We start from the raw sequence: 24,919 nt of genomic DNA on the forward strand, positions 1-24,919 counted from the left end.
GGAAGGAAACACTCTTCAATCCGCAGAAGGGAAACACTGATAGTCTTAAAGTTAGTCCACCCTGGAAAACGGCGCCAAGACCCGATTACACTGATAGGAAGAGAGTTCACAACGGACGCTGGGGTAAGCACATGGTCTAATACCATTTAACCAGCCAAACTGGTATCTTTCTATTTCTCCAAAGGCCGGCTGTTCTCTCAGCAAAAGTCAAAATATCAGAACGGTTATTCGCGCGATTTTCTAGCCTTTTGGTTCCTCGAGGACACGAAGGTGAAGAAGTAGATGTCAAGATATGGCGTCGCATTTCTCACCCGAAGTGCGCATCGACTCGCGGCGCTTCGAAGGCGGTCTCGCGGCCACTTCGACGGTCCAGCCAGCCTCAAACGACAGCGTGGACGCAATCACAACCACCGTCGGCAGCGGCGACCTGCCCGACGTTCCACTGCCGCTCATCTTGGACGAGCTGCGGCGCGAGCAGCGCAGGGACCAGCGCTACGTGCTCATCGGCTGCCTGCTCGTCTCCCTCTCCGTCGGAGTCGTCGTGGCGGTGGTGGCGACGCAGCTGGCGTCGATTAACGCGTCCTCCGACCGGCGACAGCCGCCGCCGCCCGCAGTCGCACCCCCGCCACAGCGAGCGGAGCAGCCGCCAAGCGCGTTGGACGAGGGCGTCGAGGACGGTGCAGGTCGGCATCCTTGGGATGTGTCGCTACCCAGCGGCATATTCGTCAACCAGAGCAGCGTAGCCTAGTGAAGAGGTCTGTGACGGCGCATTGGACAATCATCGTGAACTCAAATGTGTTCAACGTGCCACCGCAAAAGGGTAGGGGAAGCAGCGAACCGATGTACGACTCCTGGCTGCTCCCTCGTAACGTGCGTGAATAAATTTTGCGCCCAGCCATGCTCGCTATAGAAAGAATCACGTATTGACTAATCCGAACTCTGCGAAGTGGAAACAACAGCACGTACGACAAGCTAGGGGACAGAAAACGGGGCGCTGCGAAGTGAGATACGAACCAGTCGCCGGCGCGCTTTCAGAAGTAATATCGCCATTCAAACAAGCGGTGCAAAAGAAAAAAAAAAGACATCGTCATGATTGATTACTTCATTATGGTGTGGCGGGATTTATATATGGGATTTAACGTCCCAACACGACACATATGGGCAATGAGGGACAACACAGTGGACGGCTCCGGAAAATTTTCGACCGCCTAAGGCCCTCTAATGAGTACTTACGTTGCACAGCCCACCAGCATATTGCATATCGCTATAGTGCCCTAGATATCGCCTCCATAGAGACGGGACCGCCGTGGCCGGGATTGAACACGCCTTCTCGTTCTCAGCAGCTGAGCTTAGCCACTGAGCCACCGCGGCGGGGTAATTACTTTATTGTGATCATGGCCGTTTTCGGTGTCGCAGTAGATGCCTCGCTAGCGAAAAAGTCGTCCTGTCTGCGATTGAAGCCTCCACCTGCTACGGTCGGCTGGTGCAAAAGTGGAGACAGAGAAAGAGAGAAATCCTCCTTTCTACTTTCATAGAAGAGGGAAGCGGAAGTGTGAGAGGCATGAGTAGCAAAGTGGAGAGAAGGTGATCCCCCTTTCATGTTCGTGCGTTAGTCACTAGCGAAGCAGCCGTTATGTGTCTTGGCGAAGTCTGATGGTGTCCTGGTGAAAGAGGAAAACCGGTTTTGCGACAGCTGCAGCCACGTGGAAAGGACGAAACCCGCGCGCGCCAGCTGCAGCCTAGTCGCGCCAGCTGCCGCTTACATTATCTGTAAAACTCTCCTCTGGCGTAGTCAGGCTTATTATGATGATGATGATTACCTCTCGAAGCCGAAGCGGACGCCAAGACCACTAGGCAACGACTGCGGTATGGCTTCTGTCGAATCGGTTGTGACCTCCTGTGTGCAGATCATTGGTTCAAGCTTCCGACAACTTCTCCGCCGGGACGCTTAATTGCATCCGGTGACACTTCCAAGCACACCATATGAACAAATGCGTCTAGATCTTCTATGCCCGTTTCTCCTGTCGTAGAAAGGTAACCGACGGGTCATCGTGTGCGTCGATTCCAATCACGTGTTACTTGAGACTGCAGCCATACCTTCCACTACCGCTGCTGATGTCTCTGTATTTCTTGTTCATGCTGTCATCCTCCGTCATGTACAGCCCCCGTCAAAAGTATACAGCCCAAGGGGTTTGCTTGCGAGGCCTGCAGCATGTCTCATTATGCATCCTCAGCGACCGTAATCCTTTGAAAGAGGAATGGCTTTGCGTCCTCAATCCTCCCAAGGTTTGGACTGCTTGATGTGCTAGGGAGCACGCTAAACAGCTTAGAGGCAAACCCCTTGGGCTATATACTTCTGATGGGGGCTGTACCTCCTCGCGTCATTATAAGTGACCGCGGCCGCCAGCCTGCGGCAGGTGTTGTGGAAGAGCTTCTGCGCCTTTGCTCTTGCCGTTTCCGTCACTCAACGCCATGCCACCCCGAGGCAAACGGTATCGCTTAATGTACAAACCGGACACACATCTATGAGTAACATAACTCGCGTCCAGTATCTCCTGCCCAGAATACCCCAAAGTTACTGCCACCCACCCACCGGACAGACGGAACATGCTTGCGACGTATGCCGGCTCCTGTCGTAGGAACTGGGACGACGTGCTTCCCCTCATTGCGTACACCTATAACACCTACAGGCATGAAACAACTGCTTATAGCCACTTTTTCCTTTTTTTGTACTCGTCCTCCTCCAAGTTCTGTCGGCACCACATCTTACCTTTCTCTCTTTACACTCAGCCTTCCATTTCAAGCACCCTCTGCCGCGCTGAAGAAGCTCGTAGGATCGTCTGGCTACGAACCCTGACCTCGCAGGACGGCTCTAAACAGCGCTACGATCACATGCGCAAGGATGCTTGCTACTTGCCCGCCATTGCAAGCGTGGTTTGTACCAGAAGCTGCTCTCCCATTATACCGGCCCGTTAATTATGCTCTCTCGGATCAATGACCTGAATTATATACCCGCCCGTTCATTGTGCTCTCTCGGATCACTGACCTGAATTACATGGTATCTCGACAACCTCGATAAAGTCGCCGCTGTAGAACAACACAAGTTGTGCATGTCGCACGGATGAAGCTCTGTCAGTTTCGAGACCCTAATTTACTGGCCCAGGGTGCTTTGTCTGCGAAAGGGGAAGTGTCACGCGCTACCTACGGGCCCCGAAGCAGCTCGATATCTTCGCTCTAATGAACAAGGCTCAGGTCGACTGACCTCTGTAAATAGAACCTGTAACAATACTGTACTAGGGCACCTAAGTCGAAGGTTACTTTTTTTGTTCAGAGCCCCCTTTTGCTCGATACAAAGTATGCACTTCAATCTAGCATCGCAGTGCACATACTGCATATTCGTGAAAGAAAATGTTTAACTCTGAATAGCAATTAAGCGGAGAGGCACTGCGCCCCTGCCAGGGGGCTATGCAGCACCCCTATATATTAGGACAACACAAACACAAACACGAATAGACGGGACCACGACGGGACACGGCGCTGTGTCTCGTCTGTTCTTCCCTCGTCCTTGTAACGGTGTGCTGTTTCGCCTTAATCTATGATTGGGAAGACGGGGAGAGGGTCCCGGAATGAGGAGACCAAGAAGAGAGGGTGCACCGGTAACAAAGTTGTGGCCGTGTGGCCTTTAGTCGTTGTTTCTGCGAATTTTCAGGTAGACACAAAGCCTTTCAAGTCCACTTTCGCTATTTCTCCACGCTCCATATCCCTGGACTCCTTTGTGCTGAGTTGTATCATAGATTTGCAAGAGAACCGGTCAATGCTCTTTAGCAGCCATCTTAACTGGACAAGATTTTCAAATCCACGATCCCCGCCTTAACACCCTTCCTCCATCACAGCCTGCTCCCTCACACCGGGTCCTCCTCCTTGGAGTAAACCCCGCCAATGATGAACGCTTTGCCCAGACGAAGACAAGCCGTCTTGTCGAAACGTTGGCAAGCATACCCTGAGGCTCCCCCAAGATCCAGTTGAGGCTCCAGTTGAAGTTCGGCGTTCGTCCTGTATCCTCTGCCTTCGTCCGTGTCCTTTTTCGCCGCCGGGATGTGTCACAATTGTACTAGCATCCAACTAGCCCAGCTTTCTACGCTTAATGGCTCCCCCTCCTTCACTCTATCTGTGTGTCAAGAAATCATCTGCCTGCCCTCTCTATACCATATACTCCGGCGTCTATAGTGAGTTACAACTCAAGAATGCAGCGGCGAATGCCTCTCAATTTAGGGCCCTCCAGCCAATGGCGCCGACCGGTTTTCATGAAGCAGAGGAAGGAGAAGGAAAAGGTCCTTTGTCCCCTCGCCGTGGGCACCGGGTTGTTCGTTGTTCGGGCTAAGGATGCGGAGAGGTTAAGGGGGAAGTTGAAAAGACCGTGCGGGTTGGCTAGGGCTGAGGACAAAGGCCTATGTCCCCTTCCTGCTGAGCCCGTGCTGCAAAGCCGGAACTGGCGACGCCATTGGCTGAACGGGCCTCCTTTGAGTGGAATTCGCCGTTGCGTTTTTGAGTTGCAGAATTTCATGCGCTCATGCTCCAGGTTTACGTTGTGGCACGAGAATCTCAAATGCACAAGGCGGTAGTCGGCTCGCGTCTATGGCGACAGTTTTGCAATGCACGGGTCTGCAGAGCTGGCTTCTCAGCATATCTTTCTGACCATGGGGCAGAGCACCCTCTACAGGTGAAGAAGCGATATCAAGGAATTAGAAAACATGGTTTGTCGAAATACAGAGAAACAAGGTTAATTGGAAAGATATGGAAGAGGACTTTGTCCTGCAGTCAGCGTACTTAGGCTGATAATAATAATGAGGATAATGATGTTCTTCGCGTTAATATGGTCAATGATGAGAACCAAACACGAACTGCTTCGACCAAATGTTGCCATTCCTGTATTTTGACCACAGGACAACAAAAAAGAACGGGAGCCTGAACGCTATTGTGTTTAAAGGCAGTGAGAAAAGGCAAAGGTCTGAGTCATGGCCTTTTTTTTTTCATGGTTTAAATTAGTATCGAATTTGTCAAAAACAATGCCGCAAGATTCGCCTGTAAAGAGTGCTCTGCCCCATGGTCGGAAAGATATGCCGAGAAGCCAGCTCTGCAAACCCCTGCATTGCAAAAATGTCACAGGCGCGAGCAAACTATCGCCTTGTGCATTTTAGACTCTCGTGCCACAAAGTAAGCCTGAATTGTATTTAATGTACTGTTTCTCTATGAGTAGTAAGCAGTTTGAATCTTCAAATACTAGCCACGCAAAGAAAACTTGCTCACTTACCTTTTTTTCATACCTTATATCAAAGTGACCTTCCCTTTTCTCAAGTCAATGTCAGACTCTCTTGTTCATCTCGTCTATATCACGCTCATTAACTATGCCCGGTATTTAGGAACACTGGAAAGTAGCAAAACCATTATCTCATTTTGGCCGTAAACGAGTGGAATTCTTTGCCATCTAGCATTGTGAATACAACAAACCTGGTGCAATTGCAGTCAACATTACTGTTTGCTTTCCATCCCAAATGTTTCTAATATATTTTGAAGCCTTACTCTGTCTGCCAGTAGTGCGTTTGTTTCACTGCTTACATGAAGTCCCAAACTTCACATGAATGAATGTTTTTCATTTTGCGCCCAGTGTGCTGTCTGGACATCGTTTGCTCATGCATTTAATGTACTGTTTCTCTACGAGTTGTAAGCAGTTTTAATCTTCCTTTTCTTTTAACCCCGCTTGGATGCGTTATACTGCTCACTTTTTCTTTCACAAAGAAAGCTTCGTTTTTCATCAGTCACCTATCTAACGCCCAGCATGGCCCTAGGATATTCCGAAATAATTCGCACATACGCCTGCATGCATGTACATACACATACACACACACACTAGTACTCACAGAACTTCTTGTTGACTGGATGACGCACTCCCGCCAGTTACGGCATGCCACTTACCACATTTGATTTGATCGGAAAGCGCAACATGTTTCAAAAGCATTGTTGTTCTCTACCACTGGTGTTGAGGCCAATGTAGTTCAGCAGTTGACTCACCTGGGCAACTGTTGTATGGCGTTACATTAGGTCAGCCAGACCTTGTATGCAGTCGGGGGATCAAATATCGTGTCAGTTTGGCTAGAATTGTAGGGACTCATATAAAAACAGGCTTAGTCCTGATGGCACGGCACCTCGCAAGCATGTTAAATAGCGCACATAACTTAGTGAATTTGTACATGGACTGCAGCATTTCTTACTTCACTGTTTCAGATACACCAAAAAGGGTGCTGCTAGGAGGCTACAGCTCTTTTCCATGGAGAGATAACTGGAAAAGCTGTGAGCAAATAAATTCAGTCATCACAGGCATTTCATCATGTAGTAAATGTTTATTAGGTTAGTAAACTGGTCCCCTTTGTGAGAAGAACAAGAGTAAAAATGCGTCAACCATTAAACCTCGCTTATCAACATAAAGAACAAATATTATACTGGTAAAACAGTGGCACATCAGTGCTGATATTGCATGCAGGTCTATCAAATATCTTCAACTTATCAAAGAAAAAGAAGTGAGTATTTAGTACGCTTCAGGATACAAGTATTAGTATGTATGGCAAGAAATTCTTAGTATCAAACTTGTAAGGCCAACAATACGTGCCCGTCATGCAGGAAATTCTTTAACACAGTCATTTCTTCATAATTCAAACGCACAGGTAACTGAAAATTTGTCGAATTAGGCACTGTTCGAACTAAACACGCCTTTTTTAATACAGCTGATGTTCATGGAGCATAAGCATCAGATAAAATAAACTGGAAATATGAATTAAATGAGCTCAAATGAGAAACTACTGCAGCCATAGAATTAGTCTAAAAAACACACAGGTCGTACACGCTGGCACATAAACCTAATTCCGATTACGTAATAAATAATAAATGCAACATCTTCACACTGTCCTGCCTTTTTTCAAAAAGCACATCACACAGGAAAGCTGTGTGAAGCCTGAGTATATACAGCATAAATAGGTGTTAAAATACCCCTACATTCATGTAAGTCTCTTAAGGCACTTAGCAAACAAATATACAACAGTTCTGCTTAGGTAAACATTAAATATATCTTGTTCACCACAAAGCAAGAAGATAACATACACACACAAAGCACAAACAAAATATGCATGACCCAGCTCCTTGTGAATCAAGTCAAAGAAGTGTTAAACACTATGTTTCAAGGATGTTGGAAAAGTAAAGAAATGATAACATGGCTATAAAACTAATAAATAAACGTCACTTCACAAAATGCCAAATCAACAATGAACACAGCATCAGGGAATCTATGTCATCACCTTAGCTAAGCCTGAAATACGAAACTGAGTAAAGTGGGGTCAGAATATGCCAGCTAAAGAGGATATTATTACAGACATACAAATGTTGCTTAGCTGTGCTATCACAGTTTATACAAACACTCCAAACAGTAAAAGAAAACCCACAATGCGCACAGTATTTCCTCGGTAGGGTCACTGTTATATATGCGCATTCCATAAAAACTGACGATAAAAAAACTTGACAGAACAAAATAGCATAAAACACTCACTGCTACATCACAAGGTCCAAAGGTCTGGAATTCAAGATTACCATCACCACATCACCACAGTGAAACAAGAGAATAAAACAGCCATCTTGGAAGACAGACATCAAGGCAGTCTATTCACGACCAGCTTTTAGACTGACACCTAGAAAAACACATTTCAGAACGCAAATGCAAATTCAGAGTTATTCATTTGCAGCTAGTGCTCATTATCTAGATGTAATAAATCTACTGAAGCTTGGGGAAAGCACAAGTCAACGGTTCAAAAGAATTTTCAGGAAAGTGGGACAAAAAATATACCCAGATCTGTGTAGCATGTCACTGGTAAATTGTACCAAAGGAGGGGTGCCTCTCGCTCGTGGCAAGAGAATCCAAGACATATTTATCACGTGCCAAGTAAAATGCAAGCCAAAGGAGCCCAAACAAACCAGAAGCTAGGAATATACACATTTGTGATCGCCATCACTTCCAAGGTACCTGAATACAGATGCTCCACTTACCCCGTCACAATGAGCACAGAATTCTTTCAAAAGAGATCCCTGACAGCATTTATGGGAGACAATGATACCTGTCTCATAAATAAGGAAATAGAAGAACCGTGCTAAAAGTTTATGGCTTCTCTGCTCTGCATACACAGTGACAATCAAGTCAAGAATCACCGAGAGACATTCACTGACACTGTATCACAATCATTTGACAACAGAAATAGCTTAGTTGCCAATGCATCATGTCCATTAAAACAACACTACAGATTTGTAAAATAAGCCTATGCAGGACAGATCTGCAAATGATGCAGAACCACTTCGCACTGCAGATTTCAAGAAGTCGCTGCAAAGGTGTGTTGCCCAAAATCAGACAGCAAATTAAATGAGAGAAATGAAATCGACTCCTAGTTGGAATGTCCAGCTCTGGTAACTAAATAATCACCACCAGATAATCACTGACATGAGTCAGGCTGCTGTAGTTGTATAGTACTCCAGCAAGCTCCTATATCTAAGAGCAGATAGCTTACACTAATACCATTGCAGCTGCAGTGCTGGTGAACTGCAAGTTGAGGTGCTGCTACGGAATCTGTGGTATTATGCGTAATCCATCTGATGGGTTTGGTTTACGGGATTTAACGTCCCAAAGCGACTAAGGCTATGAGGGACGCCGTAGTGGAGGACTCCGGAAATTTGGACCACTTGGAGTTCTTTAACGTGCACTGACATCACACAGTACACGGGCCTCTAGAATTTCTCCTCGAAAAAAATTCAACCGCCGCGGCCGGGATCGTAATCCATCTGAGTAGATGCACTAATGAGTAAGCTGCAACTTATTAGGCTGTTACATGCCAGCTCTGAAGTAAAAAAACGCTTTACATTCAGGTTCCCTCACTTACGACGAGTATAAGATGGGATCTATACCAATGCATGAGATTCTATAGCGGCCATTTAAATACATACGTCACAAACACCATAACATATACGGATTAAAACATCACAAAGTAGGCCCACAAGAGTTAAATGCTTCATTCACCTATGAAAGCTGCCTCGCTTTCAGGCTTGAAAAAATTATAACGCATGCTTGTGAAAAGAGAACATTGCAGCTGCACTGCAATAAATAAAAACAAAGGCCCAAGGGGTAAACAGAACTAAATTTCCAGTAAATACAGCACAATTCAGTGCTTCATAACCTGAATAACAAAAGCCAGCTTTCTCAATAAGTTTAAAATGTTTCCTTTACAAGCTGGTTAAACAGGCATTCGAGTTTAGTGTGAGAAGGAAATACTAACTAGAACTCAGTTGAGTACAAAAGAAGACTTCTCTGAGCCTCTAAATGCAGTTCTCCACCTCTCCTAGAGCATGATGTCAGGAAAATTTTACTTCAAAGTATACGGCCAAACCTTGTTAGAACAAATACTGACAAAGCGCATTACCAAATGTGGCAAAGTAAATGTAATGTCTGGTAGGTTCCACTCTATTTCGATGAGTTTTCTACTTTTACCACAAAACAAAATCTAATGAACCAGCACTGTAATGCCTAAGACAAAACATTTTACTGTTCGTGCACAGTCCTGATAATTAGAAAGCATAATCTTGCAGACATTGCAAGAGTCTGCATGCAAACATGCATTCTATTTCCAACATGTAAGAACAGAGTCCAAGCTGTCTTAGTTTTTGCCCGGCCTTTAAGATTACTGCAATTTTCAATGACCTAAAACAAGGATCAAGCATGGCTGATGGCTTGAGTTGCTATGGTACTGCTCTTGCAATGCTGGCGACTGTGTAGGTCCCTTGTGGTGTACTATGGAACAAAACAACCTTAGATCAGGGCTCGAAAGCTTACATAACACCTTGCGCTGATGAAGAGGACTTCGACATATATTCTCTTACATTTTTATAAAAAATACTGAGAGTAAGAAACACATTTTTAGTGTTGTCTAGTCTATGCTCTTTTGCCTTTTTGTTTGTGTGCTGGTCACTGGCAAGAATGAAATACATTTTTTCTTTGGGTACTACTTTTGTTGTAACAAGGTTTGGCTCATTGACAAGCTTACAAGAAACTTAGCATGTATCGCTTCAGAGAGTCAAAATGTGGGCTTATCAGTGTTAAGTAACTAAGAGCATAGCACAAACGGGACATGAGACAAACAAAGAGAGTACACAGAGCACATGCACTAAATAGAGAGGGTAAAACATTGTGTAAAACTTAATAGCGCCTGTGCCGTGTGCGCCCTTTTCATCTGTTTGACGTTTCTTTTGCACTACCATTCATCGTTATGTGTTGCTAACATGTGGCCATTTCCCAAAAAGTGAGACTACTACTTTCAAACAGCGTACAAGGTAGAGTGATGCTAGACGCTCCAAACATTCCTGTTCCAAGCATCCTTCTTTTTCTCCACAACTGCCTACTACAACTGCAATGCAATATTTTCCTAGCGACCTTCAACAGATTTGGTAACCAAGACGTTGCAATATAATGGCCCAGAACATGTTATTTCATGTTGTCAATGATGATGCTTCCGTAGAGTTTATTTTTCCAGGAAGGCAAATTGATCTCTGCTCGTGTAATGTCTGGTGACAGTATACCATCTTTTTCTATTAATTCCTCTGCCTTTTTATTTTTCTTGTTTTGCTCCCCCTTCAGCACTCATTTTTCAACATGAAAAAAAAAAAAACATGTAAATAAACACTCCTTTATCTCTCGTAAGCACATATTTGCAAGCTTTTCTGAGGGTGATAACAATAGCAACAGTTTCCTGTCACTGATAACGTTTCCCAAAATATTAGACAAATGTCCCCACCTGAACAAACAGGAGAGAGAGCTATGCTCCCATTTCCCCCATAAATGCCTTCTTAGCTTCAACCTTTTCGAAGGCATCCTGACAGCAACTTTTATGCTGAACGTTAAAGCATGCGCTGTGTGTTAAGCTCTCGGAGTACAAACTCATAATCATGCGCTGTGTGTTAAGCTCTCGGAGTACCAACTCATAATAAGTATGTCGTAAGCCGTAAGCATGTGCGTGTGTTAGTGCTTGACAACACAAGATGAATCAAACAAGTATGCTTCATGTTACTCGAGGCAGTATGTTCTGACAAGAATCAGCCATGGCCCTGGGAAGATTAAGGCCATGTGAGGTAACAGTGGTCAGCTTGAGTAATGCCTCCTCATATCTAAACCTTAATACTGTAGCACACACACACACAAAAAAACGCCATCTTGTCTTTCTCTCTTTCATGCATCTTGAATATACCGTCAAACTTGCGAATGCATCCAGCACCAACAACACATTTCCAAGTTCGCTGGGCAGCAGACACTGAGTGCAAGTCAGTCACTGGGGACTTGAACAGTGGTATACCTAGGTGCCCTAACTTCCTGCGGCATAAAATTTGAAATTCTGCGAATTGAGAACAAAGAATCCACTTTGTTGATGTTTGTAACATCAATAGCATCGAAGAAGGTAATGCGATAGCTAGCACACAATTCCGTGATTTGTTGCGGAATCGCAGGAAACTAGGGACCTTAGGTATGCCTCATAGGAACATCATTAACCATTCTGAATTCCACATGTCCTCTGCAGTTAAGACTTGCAGCTTTATGTACGGAACAACAGCACCAACGGCGACAATACAATACACCAATACATAAAGGCAGCAGGATAATCATTTGTATTAGGCAGTGCTGAAGTAAACTATCATATCCATGCTGATTCCAGCCTTCCTGCAACTGCTTCATGTGGCAGCTACTGCGGAATGAACAGCAGCAGGAGCCAGCGTTAAATGAATGTGTACAATGAAGCAGATGTGAAATTGCCACCTTTACATTCCTTCAGGATTGCATAAAGGATAACATTAGCAGCCGTTCTGGCACAAGGTACCCCTCTGCAAATCAGTGGTATCAGTCTAGCGCATATCGCAGTTCATACACAGGCTCACCTTTAGAGCACATAACTATGCAAGATAAAAAGAACGTTCATGACAAATATCGAAGTGCACAATATTATTTACCGGACTGGCTATTACTCACCGGACAGACAGCGTTAGTACATACTCTGTGCAAATATCCACTGCACATAGATACAAAGAAGAAGAATAAAGAAAGAACCATGACAGAGTGGCCACCTAAAACACTTTCGCACTCTTGAGTAGCAAATGCATGTCATCTCCGGTACTCGCTAGAGAGATGACAATAGAGCAAGAGCAGGGAGCAGTGCAGATGTGCACAGAAAAGGAACAACTGAAGGAGGGAAAATTGGCTGCAACCACCCACAGTTAAGTACACCCGGCCACCTCTTCACTGCACCTTCAGGTGCACAGTCATGTTCCGACCCGTGCGCATGAGCAGCTTCTCCGACAGTGGGGAGCTCACTTCGAGCCAGGTGTATCCTGGCGTGAGCGCCACTTCCTCGACGGATGCCTTGCACGAAACGAGCACACTGAGGCAGAGGCCGTCCTGTTCGCCGCCCCCTGTGCTGCCGTTGTGCTCCAAGGAGAGTACTCCAAGCGGCTTGTGAGGTGGTGGCTCCGAGCTGAACATGTTCTGAAATGAAGAATCGGAGAGCAAGTTATTTATTTATTAAACTAGTACCCACTGGAAACAAGAATGGCACTGTCATATTACTATGATTCTACTACCACGTCTACCAGCTTTCTTTACTGCTTTTAATTTTTTATTGCAATTCCAAATGTATTCGGTGCATAAAGTACGAAGAGGTGGGTGTGAACAGACCTGAATAAATCGCTTTAGTGCAGTGTGAATGCTCCGAGAAGGGTTGATCTCGCAGGTGGGCAGGTGGGCCACTCCTTTTTCAGAGACCAGTACATGGAGGAGGTTGCTGTACAAATGAGGGCCACAACAAACGACATACGTATAGCAAAAATGCAAGCAGCAAGTAATAAGCAATAACAATGCACACATACAACAACACAACAAAGTATACATTTGTGTCCAAATGAATTAAGGTTAATGGACTTAACGACGGAAAGGAAAGTGATAGGGGTAACACTAGGAGACAGGAAGAGAGCAGAGTGGGTTATGGAACAAATGTGGATTAATGATATCTTAGCTGAAATCAGGAAGAGGAAACCATATACTGACAGGGCAGGTAATGCAGGCAGTAGATGATTGATGGTCCTTTAGGGTAATGGAGTCGATTCCAAGGGAATGCGAACGCAGCAGGAGGTGGCAAAGTGTCAGGTAGGTGGATGAGTGCAGTGATGTGGTGTCCACAGCTGGCACAGTACAGGATTAAATGGATGGATATGGGAGGGTTCTTTGTCCAGCACTGGACATGGCTGGGCTGCTGCTGCTGATGATGATAGTCCTCTTTGTTTAACCTTACTCCTGCTTTCACTGACTCATGCAGAAAGTAATGCAGCTCCGCAAGTAATACTCACTTGGCCTTCTTGCGTATGATGGTGACGAGGCGCAGGCAAAGCTTGGCGTGTGGCCTGAGGGCTGGCAGGATGGCTGGGTGCCATGGCTGGCAGCTTTGGGTGCTGTGGTAGAGGCGAGCACGCTCAATCACCGGCAAGATGTCACGGCAGCGCAGGCTCAGCTGTTCAACGTCGCCTACCCAAGCTGCTTGCAGCGATTCCGAGTCGGCCTTTGCCACAGTCTTCAGCTCTCCACCTTCAGGGCAGACAAATTATAACGGGAATCAGCAGAATCAGCAATAAAGTAACAGAATACAAAACATAGCATTCCTTCAACTTGAGCGTCATTCCAAAGGAAAACTGAACCATTCAAAACTTGGGGCTTGCATTCAAAAGAGGACAAGTGCTTGATCCAAACTTTACATTGAAAAGGTAGGGCTGGTATAACTTCTAACTCTTTCCCTACCACACCCAATAAGCATTGTTAGCCCACTAATGATGACTTCATGCACAGATTTCGGAACCTTCAGCATTGCTTAAGGGCACACTGAGCAACTGGCTTGTAGTCAGAGAATTGAAGATTCACTGTTGATGTATTTTTTCTCCCCCACGAGGTGGCATTTTTTGAACATGCTATCCTACTCTTTCTACATAGGCCTCCTTCTACACCCTTCTCTTTCTCTGTTATCCTTCTCTTTCTACATAGGTGCGCATAAGATAGTGTCCACGTGCACCTAAAGAATGCTATTTCCAAGTTAATGTTACTTAGCAATCACAAGCACAAAAAAAAAAACCTAATAACGAAATGGCTACGAGTTCCACTCGGCCTGTAATGCAGAGCAGGCACTCAACTGACGGCACATCAATTAAAACATGCACTGCAAAGACAGAAAGTAAACAAAATTCATCAGTTATCCTTGCTCAAAAAAACATTCATAACCATTTTAGTACGATAGTGCTTATAGTGGACTTATAGTAGAACAACTTAAGCCTTGACCAGTATACCCTACCACTTTTCTGCCTGTCTGTCTGCCATCATTCCACATGCAACAGTATATTGTTCATTTACCCACAAGAACAGACTCCGTTAGTTAATGTTAACAATACAGCTGGTCATTAAGGACGTAAGCTGAAGTTGCAAGTAAAGATAGCTCAGGAATGCATGGCATGCAAGAAAAAGTGAAATCTAACTGAATGCAAATGAATTAGAGGCACCAGTGCAATCTCACTTTATGCAATACCAGCATGGTCAGTACAGGAATCCCCAATAATCAATTTTCTTTTCCTAGCCAGCACTACAACTACTTCATGTAACCAAAAAAAAAAAAAAAGGGAAAGGTTGGCGCTTACCAACTACTGTCCCAATGAAGACAAATCTGTACCACTGCCCTTGAGCAGTTTCAACCATCAGAAGAGTAGAGGGGTCAAAATCTAAGCCCGTTTCTTCCAAAACTTCTCGTTTAGCAGCCTCCTGAAAGGTGAAAGTGCCCGAGGTGGAGTGTCCAAAAGACGGTGCTGGTATTCGATAATATGTGTACGTATATAGTGCACGGAAAATCTTACAATGATGGTTTCCCCAGGCTCCATTCGGCCGGCAGGTAGGTACCATGTGCCGGCGCAAGTACTTTTTGCTTCCTGCATCATAAGAACCTCGCCTTTTTCATTGACGGCGACGGCAGCAACGATGTAAGTAACCGACTTCTTGACAACTGGTTTGTAGTCGGGTAGCACGGCTGACTCGATTCCTTTGGCAGCTGCAGAAAAAAAAAAAGTTCAGACCGCAGAAACGCGCATATTACTTGAATTCAGAATAAACTGTGACGCGGTGGTGATCCCGCGTTGGCAGGTGAAGTTCCTGCAATCAAGCCACAGACATACCTAAGCGCATACCGGAAAACAACGAGCTCGCCATTGCTAAAAGATGATGTCACTTTCTCTGACTTCAGTCAGGTTGCTCAGGATTGACTTTCAGAGCTGTGCGTTAACATTTTACCTGTCATGCACCATACGAACTCTCATCTCGGCTGCTCCAGAAGCGAGGACAGGGACATCCGAAACAACCGACCATCTCTGACAGCCAACTCACCAAGCTCTTCAACTTGATCGGAGAGGCTGTAGTCAATGATCGCCGCAGCATCATCTGTAATTGCCTGACCCTTGAGCGTGTCGTGTATCACGCTCTCTATTTTGTCCATTATGCAGCAGCTTAACTAAGAAACGAGCCAATTAAGCGCCGCTCAGATAACGCCCAAGGCAATCGCACCATTCGCGAGTTTTCTTGTTTTGGTATGAGCATCACTGCTACTGATGATGATCATGATGCCGCGTTGGCAGATTAAAAGTGAAAGTTCCTCATAAACCTCAATGGCCAAAAGTGCTAATCTTTTAAGCAACAAAAATGCACGAAGTTAACATTGAAACGTTATCAATAATTTTTTTTAAACGAAAGCGATATAAAATAAGTACAAGGCGGCGACTGGGATGAACCACATCGTTTTTCGCGGCAATTTGAAACCACACCATGCCCATGGCCCACACAGCCAATCTTGTGCGAGTCCCGGCGGCAACGGCAGGCACGACAAGTCGTTGCCGCTTTATCTTGTCAATCGCGTTGCCATGTCACGTTGCCCGCCGAAAGTCTACAACATGGATCCGACTGTCAAAATCTCAGTTGAAGGGTTGAAGGTAACGCTCCAGTTGATAAAACGGCTCACTAACAAGAGAGGTAGCGCAAGGGACGGAGGTCGCACGTTGCCTAACTGTCGCTGTCCTGCTAAACTACTCTATGTTGACATGTCAACAAAACAGGTTTATTCCAGCCAGGCGAATAGCGGCACGAGCACGAGACACGTGCCAGCAGCAGCCAGCCTCGCGCGGGCGCGTGCTGCAACCGGAAGCGAAGAAGAAAGAGAAGAGACAGCGGCTCAGGGCGTGCCACGGGATAAGCCATCTCCGAAAATGGATCTTATTCCGTCGTCTGTGAAGTCGGAGACCTCGCAGAAGCACTCCAAGCTCCGTAAGCGCCCTAACCGGTCACCCAACCGCCGCTCCAAGAAACCAGGTGAGTTCGGCTGCAGTGTCGTGGTTGGGTGCGGTTCCTGGAGGTGTTACTCCAACGTTCTTCCAGGGACTTAACTCGCGGGCGGGGGGGGGGGGGGGAGCACTGTTTTTACAAGAGGGTTGCTGCACTTCCGGTCCTGTGGCCAGCAAAAACTAACTGCATGTGTAAGCGTGAGGGCGTTTTGTTTCAATACTTGACGTAACTGAGGTATTAAGACATATCAGGTATGTACTTAGGAGACGCATACTGACAGCCTTCCATATGTAGTATAGCTTACTTCATCTACAGAGGCCCCACCACCAATATGTACGACCATATGGCAACCCCCTCTCCCCCTCCCATAAAATACTTTCCCCTTCTCAACTCCTCCAGATCAGAAGTTGCATCGTAAGAATTCTTCTCTGCACAATGACCAGTGACCTCCCGTAAGCGGGAAAATGCGCTGAACGACTAATCGATTTCAGTGCATTGGTTGTGAAGGTGCAGCGTAGCGATACGGAACGCTGCGAAATCGCTGTGACTCGAAGCTTAGTGAGGCGGAATACTTTGCTCGGAACATTAGTTCCGTGCCCAAGCATAAGACATGTTGACATACCTGACGTGGCTTCCGCAACGGCCGCACAACTTGAATACAAAATTGGCTCTTTAAATAAGAATGAATCCATCCCTGCGCTAAAACAAACAAAAAAAGAATGTTCGAGCAGCTTGACAAACCGCACGTTCAGATGGCAGCATCAGTAGCAGCTGTTGGCACTTAACTGAAATGCCATGCATCTGCGCTGCAGGTGAGCGGACTCCCGCCGACATCACGGATACACTCGAGTCGACTGTCAAGACGCCTTCTCCGGAGTCCCGTTCCAAGAGTCCTCCCAAGTCGCCGCGGACGCAACTCGCGGATTCTCCACGTGCGGATTATCAGGCGGAGGTGGATGGCCAGCCCAGGACAGAGAAGGCCGACCCAGTGAAGCCAGGGCCCGTAACCAGGACGGTCACCGCCACCAAGAGTAATGAGCCTGAGCCAGCCTCCGCGCCGCCACCGTCGGCCACACCGGAAGGAAGCGCTAGTCCCGTCTCGGTGGCCAAGCGCAAAACGGAGTGTGTTTCGGCGGGGGATGTCAACACCGGTCAGGGTGAGCAGTTATATAGGAGGGGTATCAGCAGGTCTATGGTCTTCTTTGTTCTGTTCTTTACCAGCCGTCCTTCCTGCCTGAGGAAAAGGTATAGACAGGCAGATAAAGGATGCAGTACGCGTATGAATTTGTAAAACTCATACCAATGTGATGTGGACATACCGGCAGCCACCTCAAGAGCCATATATATGGTTTGGCCGCTGTGTCTTCGAATCGGCGAAGTTTCCTTACGAATAATACCAGTGGTGGCCTAGCGGTTTGAGCATCCGCCTTGTATGCAGGAGATGCTGGGCTTGATACCCAGTGCCATCGGGTACCCACCGGTTTTTCAGCAGGTACAAGCTTTCGCCTGGCCTGGTGCTTGAAGTTTAAGGGGTGACGAAAGAGTCCTTGGCTCGAACCCCCCTTCAACGGGTCGTTGATTCGTCGAAGATTTAAATCTGCCATGTTAAGTAAAGCACATTGCTGGCAGGTTCCTGACTGACAGGTTTCTGACAGGTCCCTGCAAAGTCCTGACTGAACAGGTGTGTCATCTTCATGCAATGCAGCAGCTGCAGAGACCATGGCACTGGCAGAGACTTCACCACACCTATCGGGCAAAAGTCCACCGGCCAGGGATCGACCGGCGGCGCCGGCGACAGTCGTGGCCACGGAACCAAAGCTAGGCGGCGCTAGTGGGGTTGCGATACCGGCTAAGTCTTCGATAACGGTCAGCTCCGGACATCAGCAGTCGGTGAGCACATGCAACTTTCACGAGGGGCGCCTGAATGCCTGCATGCGATCCGATGAACGATGCGGCTTTTGAGGATAGTAATGTGCAGAAATTCGTGACCCCAGAGGCGGACTTAGCTGTTTTTCGTGCGAAGGGGGAAGGCAAGGTCTCGCAAAAACAATCCTTGAACTTCATGAGAACAATGAAAGTCAGCTTCGTTTGTCAATAGAGAATATGCTCGCTGTCGCTCCTCTTCTTTAAACCGCCCGTCAGTGGTCATCCGCGTCCTCGGCATCATATAAGGAACAGCTGAAGAGGATGTCCCGTTCGCGGTCGCGAATCTCATCCAGACGGCCCCGTATTATCGTTACGCTTATAAAACGTGCGGCCGCGTGGTTTCTTTCACAAAGGCGACAAGACTGAGTGACAACCAGTCGAAATGCGCCGATTGTGGCCAACAATGCACTTCTAATAAGTTGTCTCAGTGCGTTCTTCGGGCCAGCGAGTTGATAGCACGATGACCGCGGCGCTAAAGTACTTCGTGTCAGGAACCAGGAAGCAGCGATTCTCTGAGAACAGACTCAGAACTCGATTGCTAAGCTGTATGCTAAAACTGCATTCTTCCTATGATTCGAAGGCTTGCTCCGGTCGCGCCCCTAAACAACTCAGTCAGTTCGCTATACTTCAAAGAGACATAGCAAAGTAGCACTGTGAATGTCTGCGAAGCATTCTAGCGCGCGCTTCCGGCAAGTGCTTCCGTATTCCTTTCGATTAGATAAGTTTCCTTAAACTTCAGCTGGATAGCATCTAATAATGATCAGTAGCAAGGTGCCCGTTTTTCCTCGAGGAATATTCCACACTACGCGAGATGTATGCTAACCTATTTGTAGATGTATGCATGGATGTGGATGTGCACTGACGGACGTTGCGTAATGAATTCTCGACTTCACCGCAGCGCACAAAAAACGAACTCGGACGGACAGAAAGACGCCAAAACCACTTGAACTGTGCTCACGCACCTTACCATAACTGTGCTCGTTTTTTGTGCGCTGCGGTGAAGAGTCAAGCATGTGAAACCAACTAGCCCATGCAGTGCTGAATTCTCGTTCGGCGCCGTCGTGCTGTGCAGAAGACCTCCGGGAGTTCGGCTGCCAGCCTGGCGCTGCCGAGGAAGCGGCGCGCCAGCGATGGCTTCCCAATCGTTCTCCTCTCGGCCTGCTTCTGCGTTCTTCTCGTTGTCGTCCTTCTCGTGGTCGTGCTGCTGGTCGCCTTTCTGCGACGTTGGCCCAGCCACGAGCAAAACGTCACCGAGGAGCAGTACTGCCAGACGCAGGCGAGTCTTCCAGCTGCGGTGCAGGTTCCTCTTCGGATCTGCAGCTGAATATGGGGTCTCACGTGATACGATTAGACGACAGCAGTGACACGAAGCAGTGGCTGAGTGGATATAGTGGTTGGCTGCTGTGTCTGAGGTTGCAGGATCGAATCCCGACTACGGAGGCAAAATGCATGGACCCTCGTGCGCTGTGCAATGTCAGTGCGCGTTAAGAAACCCTAGGTCGTCTAAATTAATCCCGAGCACTCCACCACCGTATGTCTCAAAGCCCCAAGAGCAAATTTTCTGAATCGGCATTGTGGTTCGAAATAAGTCGAACTTTGTTATAACAGAACAGTTACGATTCCCCTAGGAAACTCGGTCAACACGGGCTATAACGAAGCTACGGCTATAACGAAGTAATCGCCGGGCCCCTTCAACTTCAGTGTAACAAGATTCAACTGTATCCAGTATCAAAAACACGCTTTTGGAAGCTCATTGAGTTGGCTTTTCCACGCTGCACATTTATAAAATGACATCTCTGCGCATGGTGTATAGTCGCCGAAATCATCGACTTCTTGAGCAACATAGAAAAACAAATTGCGTCTGTATTTGCTGCATTAGAAATGCGAGCGATGCCATTTTATCAACGTGCAACGCAAGAAAGCCAACTTCACGAGCCTTCAAACGCACATTTTGCAGCTTGGATATTTGGAACCATAGTGCCGATTCAGAAAATATTGAAACTTGGCTCGCCTTCGATGTTGGCGGCCTTCGATTTCGCGATATCATATTACGCGCTATAAAAGCAGATGCGTAACTCTGATTTGAAAATAATCTGCAAACGATGAAAAAATCTCCCGGTATACGCTTTCTAATTGGGTTGGAAACGGCAGTGTATACGCACTCGTTTTGTCGGTTGAAGAAGCAAAGTACAAAACAGACTGCATTCTCCTCAAGTGAGGTTTTATCGCGATGACCTGATCTTCAGTGGTCAAGATAAACGAATGAACGTGGCGGATCGCCGTACGCAAGAACCGTCCCCGAAATTGCTGAACATGTGGCCCTGCATAACTAAATTCGCCCATATCCTTTGTTACAGATCATACAAAAGCACTTGGATTTAGAACAGTACGGAAATATGTGGCCTTGTAGCACTACTGCTTTTGCGGTTGCGAAGAAGTTTCAGGACATCAGTAACGCGTTTGGCACCCGGCTTGAACGGTGGCTATTTTTGCCGCTGATCGACTCGCTCTATGGTGTGATCCGTAAATGTGGCCGCTTTTCAAATCACAGACGGCAACATTTCACGGTAGCCTCGCTTTTGTCCGTGCGACATACAGAATATTTACCATGGCGACGGGTTCCACAAGCGTTTCTATATAGTCGCGTTTACACGAATGCGACAGAATGCGTCTTGTCGATTTTTCGAGAGAAAGGGCAGGTTTTGAGAAGGAAAGGCGTGTCTTTTACTCTTTTTACTTTCCATTAAAAAGTGGACTGGAGTCGACTTCTGTCGCATTCATATAAACGCGACTTATGCAGATGCATTGCGGTCATGCGCTTTGAGTTTGTCCTGCAGCTTAAGTTCATTTCTTAAACCTGCGATTAGCTTCGTGTAAAGGTTGAGGAGCTTTCCAACACAGTGGGAACTACAGTAGTACGATAAGCCACCATTGCGTCTGCAGTGGGTGCGTCACCATTTAAATTGAGGCGCCCATGTGCCACTGCAAACCACGAGCCCTAAACACGGCATACTCTTTCTCCTGCATCCATAACATTTGAGTCGCAGCTTGCTTATACTTGCCGGCAAATACGCCGCTGTAGGGGCACTTCAGATAAATGTTGAATCAACGCTGACCATTCGTGGCACAGTTCTGTGCGGAAAAATTCCTCTCTCCGTGCTCCTAAAGTCAACTTTCGCCAGCACAGGGAAATAGCCTGCCAAGAAAAGTGTCTTGCTGCCACTATCACCACATGAGGTGACTGTGTCTGTTCGTGGTGCTGTGTCCTAAATTTTTTCTTTCACCCAGTTCTTAAAATTACATTTTCATCAGAACCCTGAAAAGTCACTAGCTGACACTTTCACCGCAACTGTTTATACCGTACACGCCTGTTAACGGGGCTTTGCATATGGCCCCCGTCTTCCGCCATGTTTTTATACACGGGCCGCGAATCGAATAAGAGTTGTAAAGCTAAGCTTACCGACTTAGCGAATAAATCAGCTAAAGCTGTTATACCTTTGGCTTAGCTGTTAATCCCTGCATGTGGCCGCGGAACCTACATCGTCAGTTTTAAGAGAAAGCTTAGCCGTGCTCATGCGAATCAACGAAATCTGACCTGGTCTCCCGTTATCTTCCAGCCACTGTCACCGTGGCTTATGTCAACTAAAATGAATTAAATTAACTTGAATTCCATTAATTCAATTGAATTCAATTACTTCACTAAGTAATGAATGTCTTACGGTGGACCCTGTAGATTTCACGATAGAATACAAGGCTATATATGGCTAAACCAAAGCTGCAAAACTGATGCTCTGATTATGCAAAAACTTGAAAGACATACCAGGCTCACGCCACCTGTGGTATTCGGTGGAAGTGCTCTGTGATGCCCAAATACACGCTTTTTGAGAAGAAATGAAAGTGTCTACCATTAACTCACTGGCCAGCTCATAAACGGCGTAACCTCATGTTAAACCGGCCACTGGTCATGGCCGAATTCTGACACGGAGTTTACTATGTGGTAGGAACAAAGAGTCCTATGGAATAATGATGTATGCATAATCATTACGCACAAGCCGCAGCGCATGCAGCCATCGTTACCAGCGCGGGCGGCGCGCATCTTTGCTCACGACAGGACTGTCGCCAGCACGCGCAGCTGATCACAGCGATGGTGGACCCCAAGGCCGACCCGTGCGAAGACCTAAACGCCTTCGCGTGCTCGCGTTGGCACCCCGTGGGTGGCAGCTACGACAACTACGGCGCTGCTCTCGACAGCCTGGCGTTCCACGACTGGTTCGACGGCTTCTACTCGTCGCTGGTCGAAGGCAGCAACCACCTGTTCGCCGGCGCCAAGCCGCTCGCCATGTTCGAGGCCTGCGTGCAGAACAGCACTGACGGCAGCGAGGAGGGCAAGCGCATGCTGCGCGGCTTCATGACCAAGCTGCGCATCCCGTGGCCCGACGAGCCCAGCGTCGACGTGGACCCACTCGGGGTGCTCATCGACCTGGCCTACAGGCGAGTACACTCAACGCCCGGCAAGACTGAATTACCATCTAAGGGAGTAAAAATGAGTAAACAGTCCTCTAGAGGGGCAGCATAAGTCACGAGGTAGATTTCGACGGCTAATTGCACGGAGGAAGGAAAGAACTAAGGAGAGGCTGTTACGTCACATTTTTTGAAGCCGGCTCCCCTCTGCTCCCCCCCCCCCCCCCCCCCCCCTACTTGGCCGCCGTCTCAGCGAGCTTGCGCATGCGCAGCAGGCATTGTAGCAGACGACGCCGCTCTGCTTGCAGCGTTTCTATTGGCTGCGCGGTCGGCCAGACTTCCAGTCGTCCTTGAGAAAGCGTGCGACTTTCGGCACATTTTTTGGCTTGCAGCTCGGATAGCGAGGGCCTCTCCTAAATTTTCTTTCCTCCATGGCTAATCGGAATGCTCACTGTTAGCAACGGAAACATATTCCCACCTGAAAGCATAGTAACTTGATGCAGTTAGCGATGTAAGGAGACTTTTAAACGCGGCATCGGGGCTCTTGAGTTTGGCAAATAGAGGGGATTGAAACGTCGGTTAAAATCTGCAAAACTTGCCATTTTTTGAAGAGCTAGGGAATCTGTTTCCGTCGCCAATAGTAAGTATTTCGTATTTTTAGCGATGAAATTTTATCCCAGGGCTTGGGAAACATAACCTGCCCCTTTAAAAAGCGCGCTAGAGGATCGTTTACTCCCCCTTTTACTCCCTTATAGGGTAATTCATGTTTAAAGTGTATAACCAATAAGGCGCATCATCAATAAACTATGTAATCAATTAATGTTCCCGAATAGTATGACAGTGGGGCAAAATAATGGAGTCTAACGATGTAGCCGAAAAAAGGACGCCGCACTGAGCAGTGGAAAGCAATAGGTTTCAGGTTACAATAGGCTGGTTAACTGTTAGGTCGCAGAACATTACTAAGGGCCACGAGGCACGCCACGGTGAGTGCTGATAGAAGTTGTCGGGCCAGGATTTTTTAGTTGGAGAACTTGCTGTTGGGATAGTTGGTTTCGGTCGGACTTGGGGAAGAGCATACCAAACAATACTGGACAAAAGCATTTTTGAGCAGGCGACCTTTTATGAACGCAGTTTTTTTCATACAATGTAAGATTTCACGATAACAGTCAACATATCCGCAGATCACCCGACGGCAATCTTGAATTTTTTTTTTCCATTAACGTTTCTGGTATCGTCAAAAGCGTTCCCCATTACTGTTCTATGGGAGTCTTAGCTGTTCGATGCGTGCGATCGATGGAAAACTTTAAAAGGAATATTTTGCTACATATCAGAAGAATGAACCATTACCTTCAATATTTCAATAAGAGTATCTTACAATTTTCCAACATTCAAAACTTTTGTCCGAAATCGTTGAACATGGTGTACTTCATGCAGTAGAGGTGTAAAGCGCAGGAAACGGTATGTATGGAAGGTGGAAAATTGCAGCGAGACAACAGAGAACCAGAAGAAATGACGAGGCGAAGCAGTTGGCAGGTGGGCCCGGTTGACGTACAGACGAAGAATTAGAAAACGTTGACGAATTTCTTAACTGTCCTTTAGTAGAACTACCAACGATGATAATCTTGTGAAGTTTCGTGTCGGCAGCTTGTGCAAGTTGTTCTCAGTGTTTGCACATTCGGGATGCAGTGAATAAGCAACACAGACGACGACGCCTACGCCGGATTTCCTGTGACACGAGCTCCTTAACGCTACCGCGCTGAAATTGTGCAAGCAATAACCACTGCACTCTAGCATGCATAGTTTTCTTGGCGTTTGGGCCACCCCACGTTTAGCATGGTGCAGGCCGCTATATCTTAATTAGCGCCCCTGCACGCTCCCGCAGGTGGCATCTGGGTATCTGGTTCGATCTCGAACCTCTGCGCTTGCCAACGAAGCCCCCAGTATTTGACGAGGGCACCACGTTGGACGGGCACTTAGACAGCAACAGCAGCCGGCGTCACTTGTTCATGAAGATGGGACAGTTTGTGGGCTTCTGGTCGGTGCACCACAGCG

At 47.0% G+C, this 24,919-nt stretch overlaps 1 protein-coding gene across 3 annotated transcripts; it reads right to left on the bottom strand.

Annotated features, from left to right (window-relative positions):
* Positions 1-11,027: 11,027 nt before the first annotated feature.
* Positions 11,028-16,341, bottom strand: LOC149358686 (8-oxo-dGDP phosphatase NUDT18-like). Of its 3 annotated transcripts, none has more exons than XM_089570838.1 (6): positions 15,533-16,341; positions 15,010-15,200; positions 14,797-14,917; positions 13,468-13,702; positions 12,800-12,905; positions 11,028-12,610 (listed from the first exon to the last, which is right to left on the bottom strand). In XM_089570838.1, exons 1-6 carry the CDS (start codon positions 15,639-15,641, stop codon positions 12,365-12,367), a joined length of 1,008 nt encoding a protein of 335 aa, XP_089426964.1. In that variant the 5' UTR covers positions 15,642-16,341; the 3' UTR covers positions 11,028-12,364. The 3 variants fall into 3 exon arrangements, with proteins under 3 accessions (XP_089426964.1, XP_089426966.1, XP_089426965.1); XM_089570840.1 differs by having other exon boundaries at positions 15,440-15,533; XM_089570839.1 differs by lacking the exon at positions 15,533-16,341 and adding an exon at positions 15,325-15,442.
* Between the last annotated feature and the right edge of the window lie 8,578 nt (positions 16,342-24,919).

The sequence above is a fragment of the Amblyomma mixtum genome, chromosome 2 (assembly GCF_055824585.1).
Source record: "Amblyomma mixtum isolate Tamu chromosome 2, ASM5582458v1, whole genome shotgun sequence".
Classification (NCBI taxonomy): Eukaryota; Metazoa; Arthropoda; class Arachnida; order Ixodida; family Ixodidae; genus Amblyomma; species Amblyomma mixtum.